Source organism: Chionomys nivalis, chromosome 25, assembly GCF_950005125.1.
Source record: "Chionomys nivalis chromosome 25, mChiNiv1.1, whole genome shotgun sequence".
Lineage (NCBI taxonomy): Eukaryota > Metazoa > Chordata > Mammalia > Rodentia > Cricetidae > Chionomys > Chionomys nivalis.
The window spans coordinates 26,338,316-26,355,205 of NC_080110.1; the positions used below are offsets into that span (position 1 = coordinate 26,338,316).

A 16,890-nucleotide genomic window follows, 5' to 3' on the forward strand; every position below is an offset into this window, starting at 1 on the left:
AGAGGCGAGAACAGGCATAGAAGTGTGAACACTGACCACAGATGAGCTTACTAGGACTTAAAAGTCCAGAGGAACATTCTGCACATTGGGTTTTTTAATCTATGGCTCCTGGCTCATAGCTTCTATAATCCTTGTAATTCCTTATGTATCTAGAATAATAAAAATAAATTTTGTTAAAATATTTTACTTAGATCCCTGAAACAGCTCCGAGTGAATAAGGTAAAGCGATATTTTTCAGCCACACCTGAGCTTTTATGAATGTGATTTTTAGAAGCACCACTGATAAACACTTAAGAGTGAGGAGGCAAGGGGCGGGGATTGATGGTTGCTTGGAGGGGAAAGGACTGAAGTTGGAGTTCATTACCAGAGGTTAATGGTTCAACCAGCCCTACTTCATAAAGTATCTACAAAAGGCAAGTGTCCAAGGTGGAGGGTTTCCAGGAAGATAGAAGGAACATATCCCTGGGCTTCCAAGGGTGACATGCTCCCGACCCCATGGGGGTGGGCCTTTTACACCTTGCCCTGTATCCCTCTTATAGAGATGTTTGCTAACATCTTTAAATTGTTCTTTGCAATAAGCAAATAAGCATCTGTGTTCATAATGTGGCCAAATTCATACCTTAGCTGTGCGCTTGTAAGGACTGTGTGAACGCAAACACGTTTGTTACCATGAATTTTTTCACCATTTTTAGAAGACAACTGTCTAGTCAGAAGCAGCCACACCCTTCCTGTGGAGTCTGGGAAAGGCTTCCTGATGACAAAGGGAAAAGGTTAGGCCACTGTAATGGGGCAGAATGACTGACCCCCATTCCTGGAATGCAGTGACTTCTAAAAGTAAATATAGGGCCATATTATAGGACAAATGAGCTCAAAAGCAGTTGAGGAATTCCAAACAAAGAGAACAAATAAGAAATGAGTCAATGTGTTTATACTATGTACAGAATTTCATACGCTCCCTATCCAAAAGATGACCTCAGGGACGTGTTCTGTGCTCCTGCAACATGTAGCCACGTTTGCAGCTTTGCATATTAATACTGTAGCTGTGATTCCAAGTTTTAAAGCTTCTGTTTATTTTATATGTGTGAGGGTGTTTGGTCTGCACTTATGCCGTGTGTACCACACGCATGCCTGCCTGGTGCCCATGAGGTCAGAAGAGCATCAGACTTCCTAGAACTGTAGTCAAGGATAGTTGCGAATCATCACGTGGATTCTGGAAAATGAAGCCAGGTTCTTGCAAAGGGAACAGTGCTCTTAGCCCCTTAGTTCCCTCCACAGTTCCTGCATTTATTATTTCGGAAGGAAAAATATAGTCACTAAAAGCCAAATTTAAGTCAGACCTGTATATCATTGTATATTAATTTTTATGGGCTATACTGAACCCATAACGTATTGAAAGCTCTGTTGTCAGCCTTGAGATGATAATGATAAAATAATGATAACTTAAAAGCCCAAAGTTATATAACTTTGGAAAAGAAATGTTTATAACTACTGGCCCTTTCCATCATGTTCTGATATGATTCTTCATCTATGCTGAGGATATTAAAAAATTATTTAACATCAATTATTCTAAGCATACATGTTCAACTTTGCTAGATCAAAACTTAAAAAAATGGATTTAAAAACATGAATTCTTATTTTCCAAACTCCTGGTCCTAGAAACACTCTTGACAGGTGCCTGAGAGCACTCTTGACCAGGTTCTTGGGAGCACTCTTGGCAGGTGCCTGGGAGCACTCTTGAACAGGTTCATGGGAGCACTCTTAGTTGGGTTCCTGGGAACACTCTTGGCAAGTTTTTGGGAGTACTCTTGGCCAGGTTCCTGTTAATTTGGAAGCATTTAAGCAGTAATATTGGGAAAGTGTTTCCTACAGCTTCTGTTTGTTCCTTTTCAAATGTCTTCAGGTATACTCTTATAAGTCATAAGGAAGGATTATTAGTTACGTTATATATTATGTTAGATGTTAGAAAGTTTGGCCTAAAAGGATGCAGCATGCTAGAATATGTGTATGCGCAAGGCTGTTTGTGTTTGTGTGTGTGAGCTTGGGAAAGATAGGATTGCTTAAAATTTTCCAGAGGACAGTGAATATTTAGTATATTTAAGTGGGAAGACTATAAATCAGAAAATCAATTGGAAAAATTTAAAATCCCAGAGAAGATGACAACGAAAAGCCTAAATATCAGGAATTAGTAAGTGGGGCCTATGCAATGAATGAATTTAAAGGAGACCCAAAAATAAAATAATGAGATAAATTGAGTGTGGATGCTGCACCTGTTGCCGGACTTTTCAAATGAGGTTCGCCAAGTTGCTTTCACGTTTGTGATGGCATCATTGCTCTCTCTTTGACGCCTTTGGAACATCGTTCTTCGTCTTTGACCGAGGTAGCCTTTTCTGAATACAGAAAGGTACGAAAAGGGTAGCAAGGAATGAGCTAAAAAGAAACTTCACTCAAGACTCAAGGCAGTTGGTGCTTGTATTGAAACACGCAGTTGATGGAGGGAAGAAGCAGGGTACCAGTGATGAGAGAAAGGTGTGCCAGACTGTGGAGACTGCTGTGTGAAGGTCCAGAGAATGAAAATGTTTTTTCAGGGAGTCAAGCACCCTGGATGAAGAACAGGATGTGCTGCAGTCTCCCAAAGCACACAGGTGTTTGGTGCTTGGTGAGCTTGCTGACTTGCAAGATGGATCGCAGACCTATGTGTGTCTACTTTTAAAGTCCAGAAGTCTCTGAAAGGCAATGAACTCAGTTTTCCATTAATATTGGCAAGCATATTTTCCAAAAGAACTGAAGTGGTTTTCACTTTCTTCAAGTATTCTACTTTCCCTCAAGGTGTGTAGTAAACACAAGAAGCTGAGCCGTAAGTGTATCCGCTCTGTAATGTGTGTGCAGGAGTGGGTGTCTTATGCCGCAGTGATTTGAAAGGTGGTGTGATGATCCGTGCGAGACAGTTATTGACATTCATGCTGATTGAGCCAATTAAGACCTTTGAGTCTTTTATTAATGGCCAGACCAAGAGCGGGCTCACAACTCTGGAAGACTCTTGGTGTCCTAGCTCAGGGATACAGTATAAAGGCAAAACCCACAAAGATTCATCAAAGTTAAGATGAGGGTCAGAGAGTCTTAAAACGCTCATTCCTGCCAGAGCATAGTAGCCATTTGAAACAAAACCTGCCAGTTATTTTGCCTAATACATCTGGAACCATAATCAAGGCAGAATATCTCAAATGTTTTGCCAAGGTAGACCTGACAGTTGTAGGTAGGGGGTGTGGGGAGCTAAGACCCGTCTTAAACATAAGACGGAATCAGAACAGGATTTGGCCCCTACCTTAGTCATTTCAATGGGGTCATATCTTTTGTTAAACAGCTCAAAACCTCGAAACTATAAAAGTGGTTGCAAAGCTTCATTATTATCACCACACTAAGTACTTTCGCTTTTTGGATTGAGTTTCTTCTCGGACCTGCTTTGACACATACATTTCTTCAGGTTATATGATAGTCGTCCCGGATCTTACAAATGATGCGGGAAACACCGCAGCTTACTTCTTTGGAAGGTGTGGGACACTGAGTTATGGGAGGGTACGTTGGTGATGTGATTATTTTGTTGTCAGTTCACGGTATTTTTCTAAGATTTGGGGAGCCCATAGGCCTATGCAAGCGAATTGGGCAAGTGGATGGAGAAAGGACAGTCCTGTTTATAATGGGCGGGCTCTTTGAGGGTCTTTTCCCCTGCTGATGTCAAAAGGATGCCGACAGTGACAAATGGGTGTTTTGAGGTGAGAAGGGCTAAAGCCCTCTAATAAAAGGCTTCAGGAAAGAGTGTGGGCGACCCAGGGAAATGTGCTCCGGTCAAGTTTAAGCCTGGGAAACGAGGCCCTGGAGAAAGCAGATGAGAAGATAGGAAGGAAGGTAGGGAGGGGGACGCTGGGTGTGGAGAGGAGAGGGGGGCTGAAAAGTGAGAGCACTCAAGCACTTTTTAAAGCTATGACAACAGGGTTGAGGACCACTGGGAGGGAAAAAGTGAAAGTTCAGGAGTGGGGGGAGGGGGGAGGAGAAGGCAGAGCCCCGCGGCCCCGGAAGGGACCCTTGGCTAGGGAGGTGGCAGCAGAGGCGGGTGGGCAGCTTGGCTGGCCTCAGGCCCCCTTGGCAGCCTCAGGCGTTGGCTCCTCGGGACTCCCTCCCTCTCCGGAGCATTGTTCCTTTGCCGGGAGACAAGGAAATTGCCTTTTGATTGCGGAAGTCCCGGACGGGGCTTGGGGGCGAGGCAGCGCGGGTCAGAATGGCAGCGTGGGAAGGGCCGCGCGCTGCGGGTCCCCGCCGCCTGTCGCGTCCGCAGCCCGCCCAGGGCGGCAGCAGAAACAGCTGCTGCGGCGGCCCTAGCGCGTACCCAGCTACGAGGGAAGCGCGCTGCGCCCGCGGGGCGCGCTAAGCGCGCAACAAGTGGTACTCGAGGTACCCTGGCTGTCCTCCCAGCGAGATGCTGAACCATGGAGCCACACTGGCCTTGTGGATCACGCTGAGCCTCCTGCAGGTGAGCTGGCAGAGCAAGGGATGGGCTCCACTACCCGCTAAGAACCAAGTCCATCCTCATCCCAGCCTCCAGGGATGCGCGAGGGGGAAAGGAACAAAATTTTATACTCCTATGTGGGAGAGTCATCCTTTCCCGAAATCCTGACATCCACCAAACTGACAGCTCACCCTCCTGTCAAGACAGCAACCTTCGATTCTCCAGCTGCTCCTAGTAGAAATGGAGCAACTAGGGCGAAAGTTGCCCGCCATCCACTTCCCCTGAGAGCCCTTTCCTGGGTTGAAGGCTGAGCGGACAAGGGCAACTGGGCTCCAGGGGTGAGGACAGGTGGCTCAGGGAGGTGGCTATGCCTCTATTCACTGCAGACTGGGGACTTAATCCGTGCTCTCTGGTTCTTTTGCAGGCTGGACTGGCAGAGCTAGAGAGATGTAACTTCACACTGTTGGAGTCCAAGATCTCCAGCTTCTCAGCGTCTATCCAGTGGAGGACTTTGGGGTCACCCTGCAACTTTAGCCTCATCTACAGCAGTGATACCTCAGGGCCCGCGCTGTGCCATCCCATTCGGATAGACAACATTACCTATGGATGTAACCCCAAGGATTTACAAGCAGGGACCCTCTATAACTTTAGGATTGTTTCTCTGGATGGAGAAGAGAAAACTTTGGTCTTACAGACAGGTAAAGAGTGACAGGTGTCATGGGATGGCCAAGCCACTCTAAGCTGAGCCTTGCCTTTTCAGATTGGGGCTTTCATTTGATCTTTGGCCATTTAAAAAGTGTGTGTGGATACTGGACCAGGATTTCTAGTTGTCTAAGGCCTGGTCAGAGCAGCTTGCTTGACTCTTGAGGGCTCCTTTAGTGCTGAAAACAGCAGCTGACTAAGCAGCCCCTGGAAGGAAGGGGGTAGAGGGAGATTTTTTTTTTCTTTAACTGATGGTGTTTGAGCTTCCAGCATATTATATTGTCACACATCAGAATCATTTTAAGTAAGTGTTTTAATAATAATGGAGTTATGATGGTAAAGGATATGCTTGGTTGTGTTTATAGAACGTGAACTAGAATAGAAAATCTTCAGGAATAAAATAGTCCTTTTCATAGGGAATGTTGGAAAAGTCTCTTGAAATGAGAATGCAAAGATGATTTGAAGTTTCTTGAGGTACATAACAGTGGAGAACATTCTTTGGCCACTCTGAACTTCGAATCAGTGGTTTCCCAGGATCTCCTTCCGTGTATGGATGCTATGTCTGTCTCTCTTTCCTCCCTTGTCTGTGAAATGGAAGGCTGGCTGGCGCTTCAGGCATAAGCTTTTCCCACCTGCAGGGGCTACCGCAGGCATTTACCTCATGGGAGCCTCAGTGCATGAGGGCGCTGCAGATTCCCCAGTTCCTTAGTCTTTGCCATCTCTGTCCCTTACAACAGTGAAGGCTTCCTTCAATCAGAAGTAAATCAAAGGGAAAAATTCTGAAAGTTGGATAGAGAAATGAGCTATCTTTATGATTCTTTCTTGTTTCTACCTGAACAAAGATGATTTCTTTGGCCATAGCTCTTTGAAAGCCACCAGTCTGACTGAAAGTGCAAGCAGGGTTGGGAAATCTTATTAAACATCTGAAATATTAATAAAATATTAATCCTTTCATAGGTTTTTAAGGCCACAGTGCCCACTTACTTCATTTGACTTGCTACAGATGAAACATAGAGGTGATTCTTGAGGGCTGAAGGAACCTCAGTTTGAAAAGACAAATCACTTGTTAAGAATATGCTTGCATTTATATGGAACCAGAGAGAGAGAGAGAGAGAGAGAGAGAGAGAGAGAGAGAGAGAGAGAGAGAGAGAGAGAGAGAGAAGTAAAATCAACTATAGGAGTGGAAATAGCTGGATATTTAGACATTATGTTGTCAATTTCGTGGAAGTTGAAGCTGGTTCTGTAACAGCTCACACCACTACAGCTGTAGAATGCTGGAACTCGAACATCCAGATGTGCCAGGTACACCGAAAAGCACCTCACCAACAGTGTGTGTTCAGTGCAGCCAAGCGGTTTTTAAGGTAGCTGCATTTTCAGAATGTTTATGAACGTTCAGGAAAATAATAGCCTTAAGGAGTCTGGAGACAGTTATTTATCCCAAGGATTTACTTCATGGAAACCAAAATGATGGTGAGAAAACGGTTCATTGTGGGTGTTAGTAACATAAGTCAAGCTTCGAGTGTGACACAGGGAGATGCTCCAAGTCCAAAGGCATTTGGTAAACATGAGAAATAGTCACATTGCATGGATGCTATTGAATAAACGGCTTCTATGTGCTGTTTCACTATGCTGGAGACAGAAGCCAGCCAGGGCTTACTCCGTACGAGGCAAGCCCTGGACCACTGAGCTACACCCCAGGCTCGTTAATTTTCCTAAGGATGTAGTTTTCACCATACATTTCCTGAGCCCCAGGGTAAATGTGGATGATAGGAACTGCAGATGGTGTCTGTGTAATGGCAATTGTCCCACCCAGGCACGTATGACGTTATAGTCCTTCTCAGAACTCTCCATGCCTTTAAAATAAAGATTTCATTTAAAGACAAAAATTTGAATTACTATTTTTAAATATTGTTTTAGGGAGGGTTTTTAAAAGTTGCTTATTTATACGTAGTGCTTTCTAAATTTTAAAGGCGTATGGAAGTTTAGATTTTCTTAAGAGAAAATTACTATTATTCCTCAGTATTGATTACTAAGCCTTAGTGATGGGGTCCATAAATCATAGTTTACTATTACTAAAGTAATGCCAACTAATATAATAGCAACTCAAACAAAGCTTTAAACAAGCAAAGATGCCATTCAAACTGTGAGTTCCTTTTTTGCTGCCTTTTACCAATCTTATTGGTCTTAGATGAATTTGAACAAAAGCAAGACTCACCCATGAACGGAGATCAGACTGTTGCTTGTATGATTGGGTGTGATTTTTTTTTGGTGATGGGTTTTACTGATCACACAAAATAGTTGAATTATTTTGTTTTATGTAGACCTGGACTTGAAAATATTAAACAAGTAGTATTTCATCAATAGAAGGCATTCAGTCCAGATTTCAAATCACATTTGGAAAACGTGGATTCAAATTTAGTTTAACAAGAATTCGCTGTGTGGGATGGCAAAGGGAAAATGCCAGAGAGATGGATGAGTTTATAAAATCACAGTACAGAAAAAAAATGGTCCTTGCTCTTGTGGTCTAGAGCAGGCGTGAGAGGTTAATATTGACAATGGCCACACAGCCTTACCCATCTTTCCTGAATGAGGCCTTTGTCCTGCCTCGTGAGTACCAGGCTGCTATACTCACAGAGAGGACACAGGGCTATTCTCAAGTTTATCTGGTGATTAACTGGAATGCAGCAAGAATGCTGTGGAGTGCCAGGTTGTGTAGTTGTGACTTTGCCAGGAAATAATACAATAGTCATATCAAATATTGAATAAGTGGGCATATTTCTGAGACTGTAATCTTGGAGTCGCAAACAGGGCTTGCAAAGCCCCTGGGATGCCTAGGTGTTTAAATGATAATCAGACCTTGCTTGGCATCTGTAGTATTTGTGGAAATGCTAGCTCATTTCAGCAGTGTTAAGAGCTCAAAAGTCACTAGGCACATCTCTAATCCCAGCACTTAGGAAGCAGAGGCCTCTGGATCTCTGTGAGTTTGAGGCCAGCATGGTCTACATATTGAGTTCCAAGCTAGCCAGAGTAAAAAACAAACAAACAAAAACAACAACAACAACAACAAACTGTATTTTCAGATCTACAGAAAAGTTATGACTTAGTACACAGATACCTCAGATTTCCCCCATTCTTTCGGTGTTTGTTGCGGTGAATGAGCCAGTATTAAATGATTAACCCATAATAAATTTACATGTCCTTACTCTGCCCCAGGATCTTATTTGGTGTCCCACATGGGCATTCACTGTTGCTGATAATCCAGATGGTATTTAATACCATGCACAGAAAGAGAGAGGAGAGGGTAAGGGAGGGTAAGGCTGAGACTTCTAGGTTTTGCTCTATAGCCCAAGGCTAATGCTTTTCTTAGGTTTAACCTGGGGCTCCAGATCTTAGGTTTTTGGCAGGAACAGCACGTACAGAGATCAAGTTCTCATCAGGTCACACTGAGGCTCTTCCTGTGAACATGATCTGTCACTTTTGGTGCTGAAAAGTTGTCTGAGGTAGAGTTCATTTCTGACCCATTGTCTCATCTCCTGGAGCCGAGTGAACTGGAGGTGAAATTTTTACTTGGGGAATGACCATCCACAGGCATTTGACGTCCTGCTAATCTCAGCTACTTATTAATTTCCCTAGGAAAAAAATGTTCAAACATCCCCAACCTCAAATAATTTTAATCATATTAACATGATGAACTTTTTTCTGCCTGCCCCCCCCATTTATTTATATGTTCATTGGTGTTTTGCCTGCATGTATGTCTGTGTGGGGATGTTGGATCCCCTGGAACTGAACTTAAAGACCGTTGTGAGTCACATGTGGGTGCTGGGAATTGAAACTGGTCCTCTGGAAGAGCAGTCAGCGCTCTTAACTGCTGAGCCATCTCTCCAGCCCCATATTTCTTAATCTATATGAAAGCCATTTAAGAACTTTCATTATCAAATTACTGCATCAGCTATTTTCATTACAGAACGGTATGGATTGTACTGGATTGACTAAGGCTGCCCTACCAAAACTTGGATCGTCTAAAAACAAAATTGATTTTCCCTTAATCCTTGAGGTTGAAATTCCAAAGTCAAACATCCGCAGCCTTTCTGTCTTCATAGGCTTCTCTCCTTGTCTTGTACATGGCCGCTGTCTCAAAGTGACAGATCTGTCCATCCAAACAAGGCTGTGTCCTTCGTCTCTGCTTTTCTTGAAAGGACACTAGTCATATTAGATCTAATGGCCCCAGTTCAACTTACTCTCCTCTAAAGACCCCCACTCTCTCAAATACAGCCTCATTCTGGACTTACTAAGACCTGCAACTTCAATACACATTAGCTATAATTTGAAATATAAGCCATTATTACTGAAAAAAAAATCTCTGTAACTTTCTCTCATCCACCAATTTTACAGAGAATGATAGGGAAACATTTCTGGTTTCTATGCTATGTGAAATGAACCTGAACTTGGAAAAGATAGAGCTGGGGATCCAAGTGCATTAAAGCACACTGCAGCTTGGGGACCACCGGCATTTCTTTTCCATCACTCATTAACAGTAATATTTGGGCACCATGCCTTCTTATGTGTGGTTGAATCTATAATCCTGGAACTATTTATTATGATTTCTAGGGAGAAAGATTTTTGTGTGTTTTTATGTTACAATACCTTCTGTATTTAGTACATGAAAACCTAAAATATCTATATAAATACTCAGTAATATATATTCAACATAATATACACTTATATTTTATATATTTATATCACATAATATTTTTATTATATATTTATTATATTTGCATATATATATAAAACTTTTGCATTTGGCCTTTGTTTTGTGTTTTGGATCAGGGTCTCCCTGTGTTCTCCCCATTGCTACACTCAAACTCATGACAATTCTCCCTTCTCAGCTCTCAGGTTTCTACTGTTGGACTCTCTCTCATGGAGCCTCTGTGGAGTGGGCATTTGAAAGTTCCCATGACGCTTCAGAGATGGATTCTGAAGGCAGGGTGCCTCCACTCTTCACTGGCAGGATGTTTAGAGAACGTTGCCTTTTGCCTCGGGGCCACTTATTAATCTGTATGGTGGGATGGGAAAATAATAATGCCTACTTCATAGGGTCGTTAGGAGGTTTAAGTTGTCAGATTGGAATAATTTGTCATCTGAAAATTAGAAAAAGAATCATATTCTTCATGCAGTAAATCTACATTTATTTCCAGCTTGGAAATATTCTTCAGCTTGCTAAGAACTAACATAATTTTCACAAATACACCTTACTAAAAACTAACACAATTTTCACAAATCCACCTAGCTCATTCATGACAGAGCCAGACCTTAATCTCTGCTTTATCTTCTGTCTCAATACTCTGACCTTTGTTCTATAGAATGAATATTATTTTAAAAATGTTATTAGTTCTTTTACATCTCTATGTGATGTCCTAGTACCTTTGAAGTCAACTTTTAAGGAAAAAAATATGGAAAAGAACAGAATGAATTGTGCTGCCTCCCTTTTTCATATGGGAATTTGCTAGATTTCTTACAGAAAAGAAAAGATGGAGATGGTATTGGCAGCTTTCTTATCCTGTAGCAGAAACCAAGCCCATTGGGTATGTGGCTATATAGAAATTAAGGTGTAGATCTGCCCCTAAATATGCATAACTAAAAGAAGCACAACAGGTTTTCAGGGATGTTTGTATTGTTCCTTCAATATGGAGGAACACACTGAACAGAGCAAACGCATAAGAAAGAAAAAAAAAGATAACACAACAATTAAGAGCACTTGTGGTTCTTTCAGAGGCCTGAGTTCAATTCCCAGAACCCATATGGTGACTCACAACCTCCAGTTCCAGGGGATCCAACGCCCTCTTCTGACCTCTACAGCAGTAAGCACACACACGGTGCACAGACATATGTGTGAGCAAAACGCTCATACGCATAAAATGAATGCATTTTATTTTTTTAAAAAGAAAAAAGTCAAAATAGTCATATAATGAGATAGCATGTGCTTGTTGCCTGCCTTTGATAAATTACCAGTTTATGGCCAACCTTGCTTCATGTATATCGTTGTCCACTGCTTATCATTTTGAACAATCCAATCATGGTGATCTCATTTGATTTGTAAATATTCTAATCTGCATCTTTATAGGTACGGTTAAAAAGAACTATATAACAACAATATGTTTATCTTACCCAACACTAGCAAAAAAAAAGTCTTTACTGTTTAGCTGTTCGGGTATGAATACATACCTCACATGGTATGCCTCACATGGTAGCTCAATTATTTCGATTTAGGAAGCTTTAGAGCGGCAGCCCTAACTGAAACTGTGGCTGAAGAACTTCTCTGTATAGTGCACCCATGTAGCACTTTAGAAAACACTGAGGATACCGTGGTGTTGGTGGCAATGAACTGGGGACAGGAGGCTCTAAAGGACTCTCTGGGAAGAGAGTGCAGTCCCTGTAGGCTGTCGGAAGGCTCTCAGTGCTGGTAGGCTTCTGAAGCCCAGTAGATGTGAACTCTTCAGGGATTTTGATTACACTTCTTTCTCTCTTTGCAACCGTTGTCTTTATTCTGGTTTTCAAGTCCTACTCACCTTCCAAATTTGCTGAAGTTTATCTCCTTCATGAAGCGCACATCTGAAGTCCATGGTCCTTGGATACTATTCTCTGCTTTTCAATTTTAGCATTGAAATGTCCTTTATTACTGTATAGATCAAGCATCCTATCCAAAAAAAAAAAAAAATCTGAAATCCTCCAAAATCTGGAACTTTTTGAGGACTGACATGATGTCACAAAAAGAAAATGCCACACCATAAAACTCTGCTTCCTGCATGAATTTTTAAAGTGTATGTAATTACCTTTATGCTATGTTCATAGGCTATAAGGAAACATACAAATACTGTGTTTAGACATGGGTTCAACCCTCACGATACTTATTAGGTGTGTGTAGGAATATTTCAAAATAAAAAAAAACTCCAAATATGAGACATATTTGCTTCAAGCATTTCAAGTAAAATTAAAATCGCCCTGTGTGGAGCACAGTATTTGCAGTTAGACCCACACCAACCACATTCTATGTAGTCGCCCCCCTGTGCCAGAGCTGCCCTTAACTCGTCATCTGCATCGCTTCTTACCACAACTCTGAAAAATTCACATCACTAGTTCCGGTTAAGATGAGGAGTCGAGGAACAAGGGGGCAAAGTACCTTGCCTCTAGCCATCTTTGTGATCAACGCCAGTGCTGGGATGTAGCGGTCGAAGTGTGATGCCGAAGTTGGTTGCCTTGATAATTCATCTTGATTCTGCTTATTCCTCTCACGTATGCCTCAGATTCACAGATTTCAGGCCTTGACCAGCTCTTAATGAGTATTTACTGTCTGATATGTTGTTCTGCTAAATAATATGGCAGTCTGCACTGTTGTTGACAGTGTGGCAAATGATTGTCAAAGCGGCTCTAACTTCGATCAAGGTTGTCAGAGGTGTACAGAGGTACCTTGTGGCTGAAGTTTACTCTTAATGTAAATCTCATGACCCGCAACCTGATGTACTGACTCAATAGTATATATTCCACTTTAACATAATATATTGTATCGTCCTTAAGGTAAGAAAGAACACAGAAAATAGCATTGGTTCTCAACCTTCCTAATGCTGTGACCCTTTAATATGGTTCCTCATGTTGCGATGACCCCTCAACCACAAAATTATTTTCATTGCTACTTCATAACTGTAATTTTGCTACTGTTATAAATTGTAATGTTTTCTGGTGGTCTTAGGTGACCCCTGTTAAAGGGTCATTCGACACCTCCTCAAAGGGGGTGGGACCCACAGGTTGAGAACTGCTGGACTGTAGTCAACCAGCAATAACAACAAAAGAAATTCTTTCCACAAGAGATGGATTGAATGTGCTGGAGACTGTGGGAAATTCCCTTCTTCCCTGCTATTTTTTCTTCTCCTTTTCAGGAGCATGTAGCAGGAATTATTAGAGATTATTACTCCAGACCCCGTGAATTTCCATGAAAAAGAAAACCCCTCTGATTAGTTGATTTGAATCACTGATGTCCATTTCAGGTTATACAAAATGCCAAGTAGGTGTAGTTTGTAATCAATCAAGCTAGCTACCCACTTGCTTTTAAATAAGAAGGGTAGATACCCCGGGGTTCTTTAAAGCTCTCAGAACTTGACTCTGGGTGCACAAAGGTCCCCTGGGCTTGAGTGAGACAGCAAAGAAAGAAATAATTAGAAAGAAAGGTGCCATCCAGAGCCAGGAAACCCTTGAATGCCTGTGAAGAAACTTGAGCTCTGCCTTGAAGCGGATGCTGATGGAGTTCTTGCTGCTTCGATGGCAGTGAGGATAGAAGCAAGGAGAGGCACACATAAAGTAAATTGGCAAGAGTGGAGGAAAGACATGGCATAAGGAAAACACCTAAATGTCTCTTGCAGCAATCTAGCACAAAGTGATCGGACCTTGGGCGAATGCATTAAAACTACTAGGGAAAGGCACAGATAAGGAAAATGCTTTAAAACTCAACGGGAAGACTCCCTTGAGAAGCCAACATCCACTCCAGGGCAAGGCTCTGACTGCTGTTCGCTGTGTCTCTTTCCCACACTCTCAAAGCTTATGCTTAGCTCTATCTACAGCTACTTCTTAATAAACTCCCACGTCGCTTCCTAAAACGATAAACAAATCAGAAGTTCAAGGGAGCTTTCATGTGCCTAAAAGTGTACATAGGTATCACCGTTGCTGGCACTCACGCTGAGGATGCTTTCAACTGAGACGCTGTAGAAGCCTGCCTGGCATTTCCACAAACGCTTCGTTGGTTGTCGTTCCAATGGATACGCGGTTCAGGGCAGCGTTTCCCGTGCTGGGAAGACCACGCAGCTTGTACCCAGGTGTTGGACATTTGGCTGCACTTCCTGGTGCCTCAGCTTCCCTTCCAGGAGAGGAGGCTCACTGTGAATCCTGACGTCCTATGCAGATATAACCTCGGTCCCAGATCGCTGTACACCAGCGCACCAGCTGGCTGCACTCTTCTGGATTTAACTTCATTTCTAAAATATACCCAACCATTTCACATGTTAAGCCCAGAAATCTGTGTATCAATAAACACTAATGCTTTTAGTAACCTCACTGATAAGAATGATGTGGGTTAAATATTGTTTGCATTAGAAATATAATTTTCTCTTTTCCAAGCGACTTTTTTTTTGAAAGGAAAACATAATTCATTTTGGCTTAGGAATTTTGCCAAGCTTTGTTTTTTCTTTTGAGAACAGAAAAATCGGGCTGGCAGTTATATAACTGAATTGTCAAACAGTGTTAAAATTCCCCCACAATATACAAACATACATACATTCGCACATACATACATATGAAATTTGGGGCGAGAGATGGCTCAGTGGGTTAAATGCTTCCCAGGCATTTAACTCAGGTGAGGACCTGAGTTAAAATCCCCAGAACCCACACAAACACAAGCATGGTAATGCACGTCTATAATCCCAATTTCCCCAAGGCAAGATGGGTAACAGAGAAAGGATAATTCCAGGAAACTCATGGGCCAGTCAGCCTAGTGGATGCGGTGACAACCACAAAGAAACCCTGTCTCCAACAAGGTGGAATACAAGGACACCCAACATTGTGATCTAACCTCTACATACATGCCATGGCACACCTGTGTACCAGTACTCACACACACGAACACACACACATACAAACACATCACACACACAGTGATACACACCAAAGAACCGTGCACCCTAAATAGAAGCATATGACTTATATCTACTATGAACTCCGAATGTTTTTAAGACGCTGAAGTTTTCATTGGGCTTAGATGAAAAAGAATTCTACAAACTCTTTAGCTTCTGCAGCATGCAGCGTAGCCATGGACCACTGCCAGCGCTGGGCTTTATCGCAGTCTAAATGGGGTTTTAAGTGTTGTTTCCAGGGCAGGTTCTCCCAGTCCAGACACTTCCCAGCTTCATTGTTTCTTTGTTCTGCCGGATGTACGAAGGATTGACTGTTTTGTTTTCTGGCTCAGAGAGATTAGATGAAGTCTGCATTTCTGAAGCTCAACCTCTAGGCACGCAACCTTAAAATTCGTTTTTCGCAGCTCATATTTCATAGATTATGTATATTTAGATTATAGTGATCATAACATTTTATTTAACCTTTGGCTTGGTGGTAGGCATAGATGGCAAGATTTATCTCTTTGGAACTGGCACTGAATGCAATTATCTCTTTTACCCTTGTCCTTAAAATGTTACTTCAGCAAAAATATTTCTGCTTGGTCCCATAGTATTGTCCTCGAGGCTTGCTGGATCTCATGATGTTGCGTATCTTATTCTTGTCAGGCAACTATAAACCTTGTGTGAGAGGGAAATTACCTTCTTTCCTTTCAATATGGCATGTCCTGTGTAGGACAGAAAATGTAAATAACATTATCCCCATCACTCCTCCCCCCCAAAAATACCTGTCATTTTCAATGAAAAAAACTATGAACTAAAAATCATCTTGGAAAGTTATTTTAGCTTGAATTAGAAAATTAGTTCCAAAATTTTACCAAGACTTTAAAAAAAAATAACAGAAGCAATTGAAGACATTGTCAGTTTAGTTTGCAATTTTTTTTGTTTTACTTTTGCCTCCTTGTTATCAGAGATTTATAAGAAAACATTTATTTCTTTGATAAAGGGAACTGAAATAAGATTTTGTACTGAGTGCCCATTGCATGCTGGGTAAAATCTCCTCTATATCTGATTTGCTCTCAAAATTCCTTGGAACTCTGGTATTTATCATCATCATCATCATCATCATCATCATCATCATCATCATCATCACACTCCAGACAAGTAGGGAGATAGAAGTTTTGATGGAGTACCACTCACTCACAGGGTCACATAAATGGTATATAAAGAGCCAAGATTTGAACACAGCTCCGTCTGATTCCAAAGTCCGTGCTCTCTAGGACTCTATGCCATTAGTTCCATGGCAGATTATTATCATGTAATAGGAACCATAATGGCAGCTGACTTCGAACATTACAAACTGTCTAAGTATAGAACAACCAAGCCATAGGGCCGGATTTATAAGGTCCGTAATTGTTGCTGTCATGAAGAAAATGCAGCCAGTCAGCAGGTGGATGGAGCTGAGGTCTCTATAGCTATGCCACTCAAACAAATGGCCTGACTCATACATAGCTCTTCAATATCTCATTCTGACTTTTGAGGCCAAGAACCATGCAAGATTGCTAATTTTTCTCAGGTGGATGTTTCTCCGTGGCCCTGGTCTCTGTGTGCAAAGTCGGAACAGTCTAATTTCATATGTTTGACGGTCACTATGCTTGTGAAAGGCTGTTGACCTAGCTCCCAATCTGGTGCTGATTGAACTTCAACGGTGGAGATTCAGCAAAGGCGGAGCTGTGTTCCCCAAACGGACTCTGACTCTGAGAACTGAAATGAAGTGAATTGTTAGGTGCAAAACACTATCAATTCTACTAGCCCTAGGGTCCCTGGCAACTCCAGCATGTTCCAGACTAAGATCTTAAAAATCTAGGGATATTGGTAATTCCAGAAATTGGGAACATTGATTTTGGTAAGCAAGTCTATTTCAGAATCAATATCTAATCTGTGTCTTTTGTGGTTATCTAATAGCTGAAAACTACTCAAACCTATGTGTGTAAATGACACCAAGAACCCACAACCTAGGAAGAGACAGAGTGCAAA

The 16,890-nt window shown here is 42.0% G+C and overlaps 1 protein-coding gene across 3 annotated transcripts in view; it reads left to right on the forward strand.

The window, feature by feature from the left end:
* Ptprb (protein tyrosine phosphatase receptor type B) overlaps positions 1-16,890 on the forward strand; it is a 110,856-nt gene that overhangs the window by 22,557 nt on the left and 71,409 nt on the right. For 2 of the 3 annotated variants that reach the window (XM_057757449.1, XM_057757448.1), the window contains one exon: positions 4,926-5,199. In XM_057757449.1, the coding sequence (XP_057613432.1) occupies positions 4,926-5,199 (274 nt within the window). Of the gene's footprint in view, positions 1-4,236; positions 4,526-4,925; positions 5,200-16,890 lie in introns of those variants that run through there. The other variant, XM_057757447.1, reaches the window with a different exon arrangement.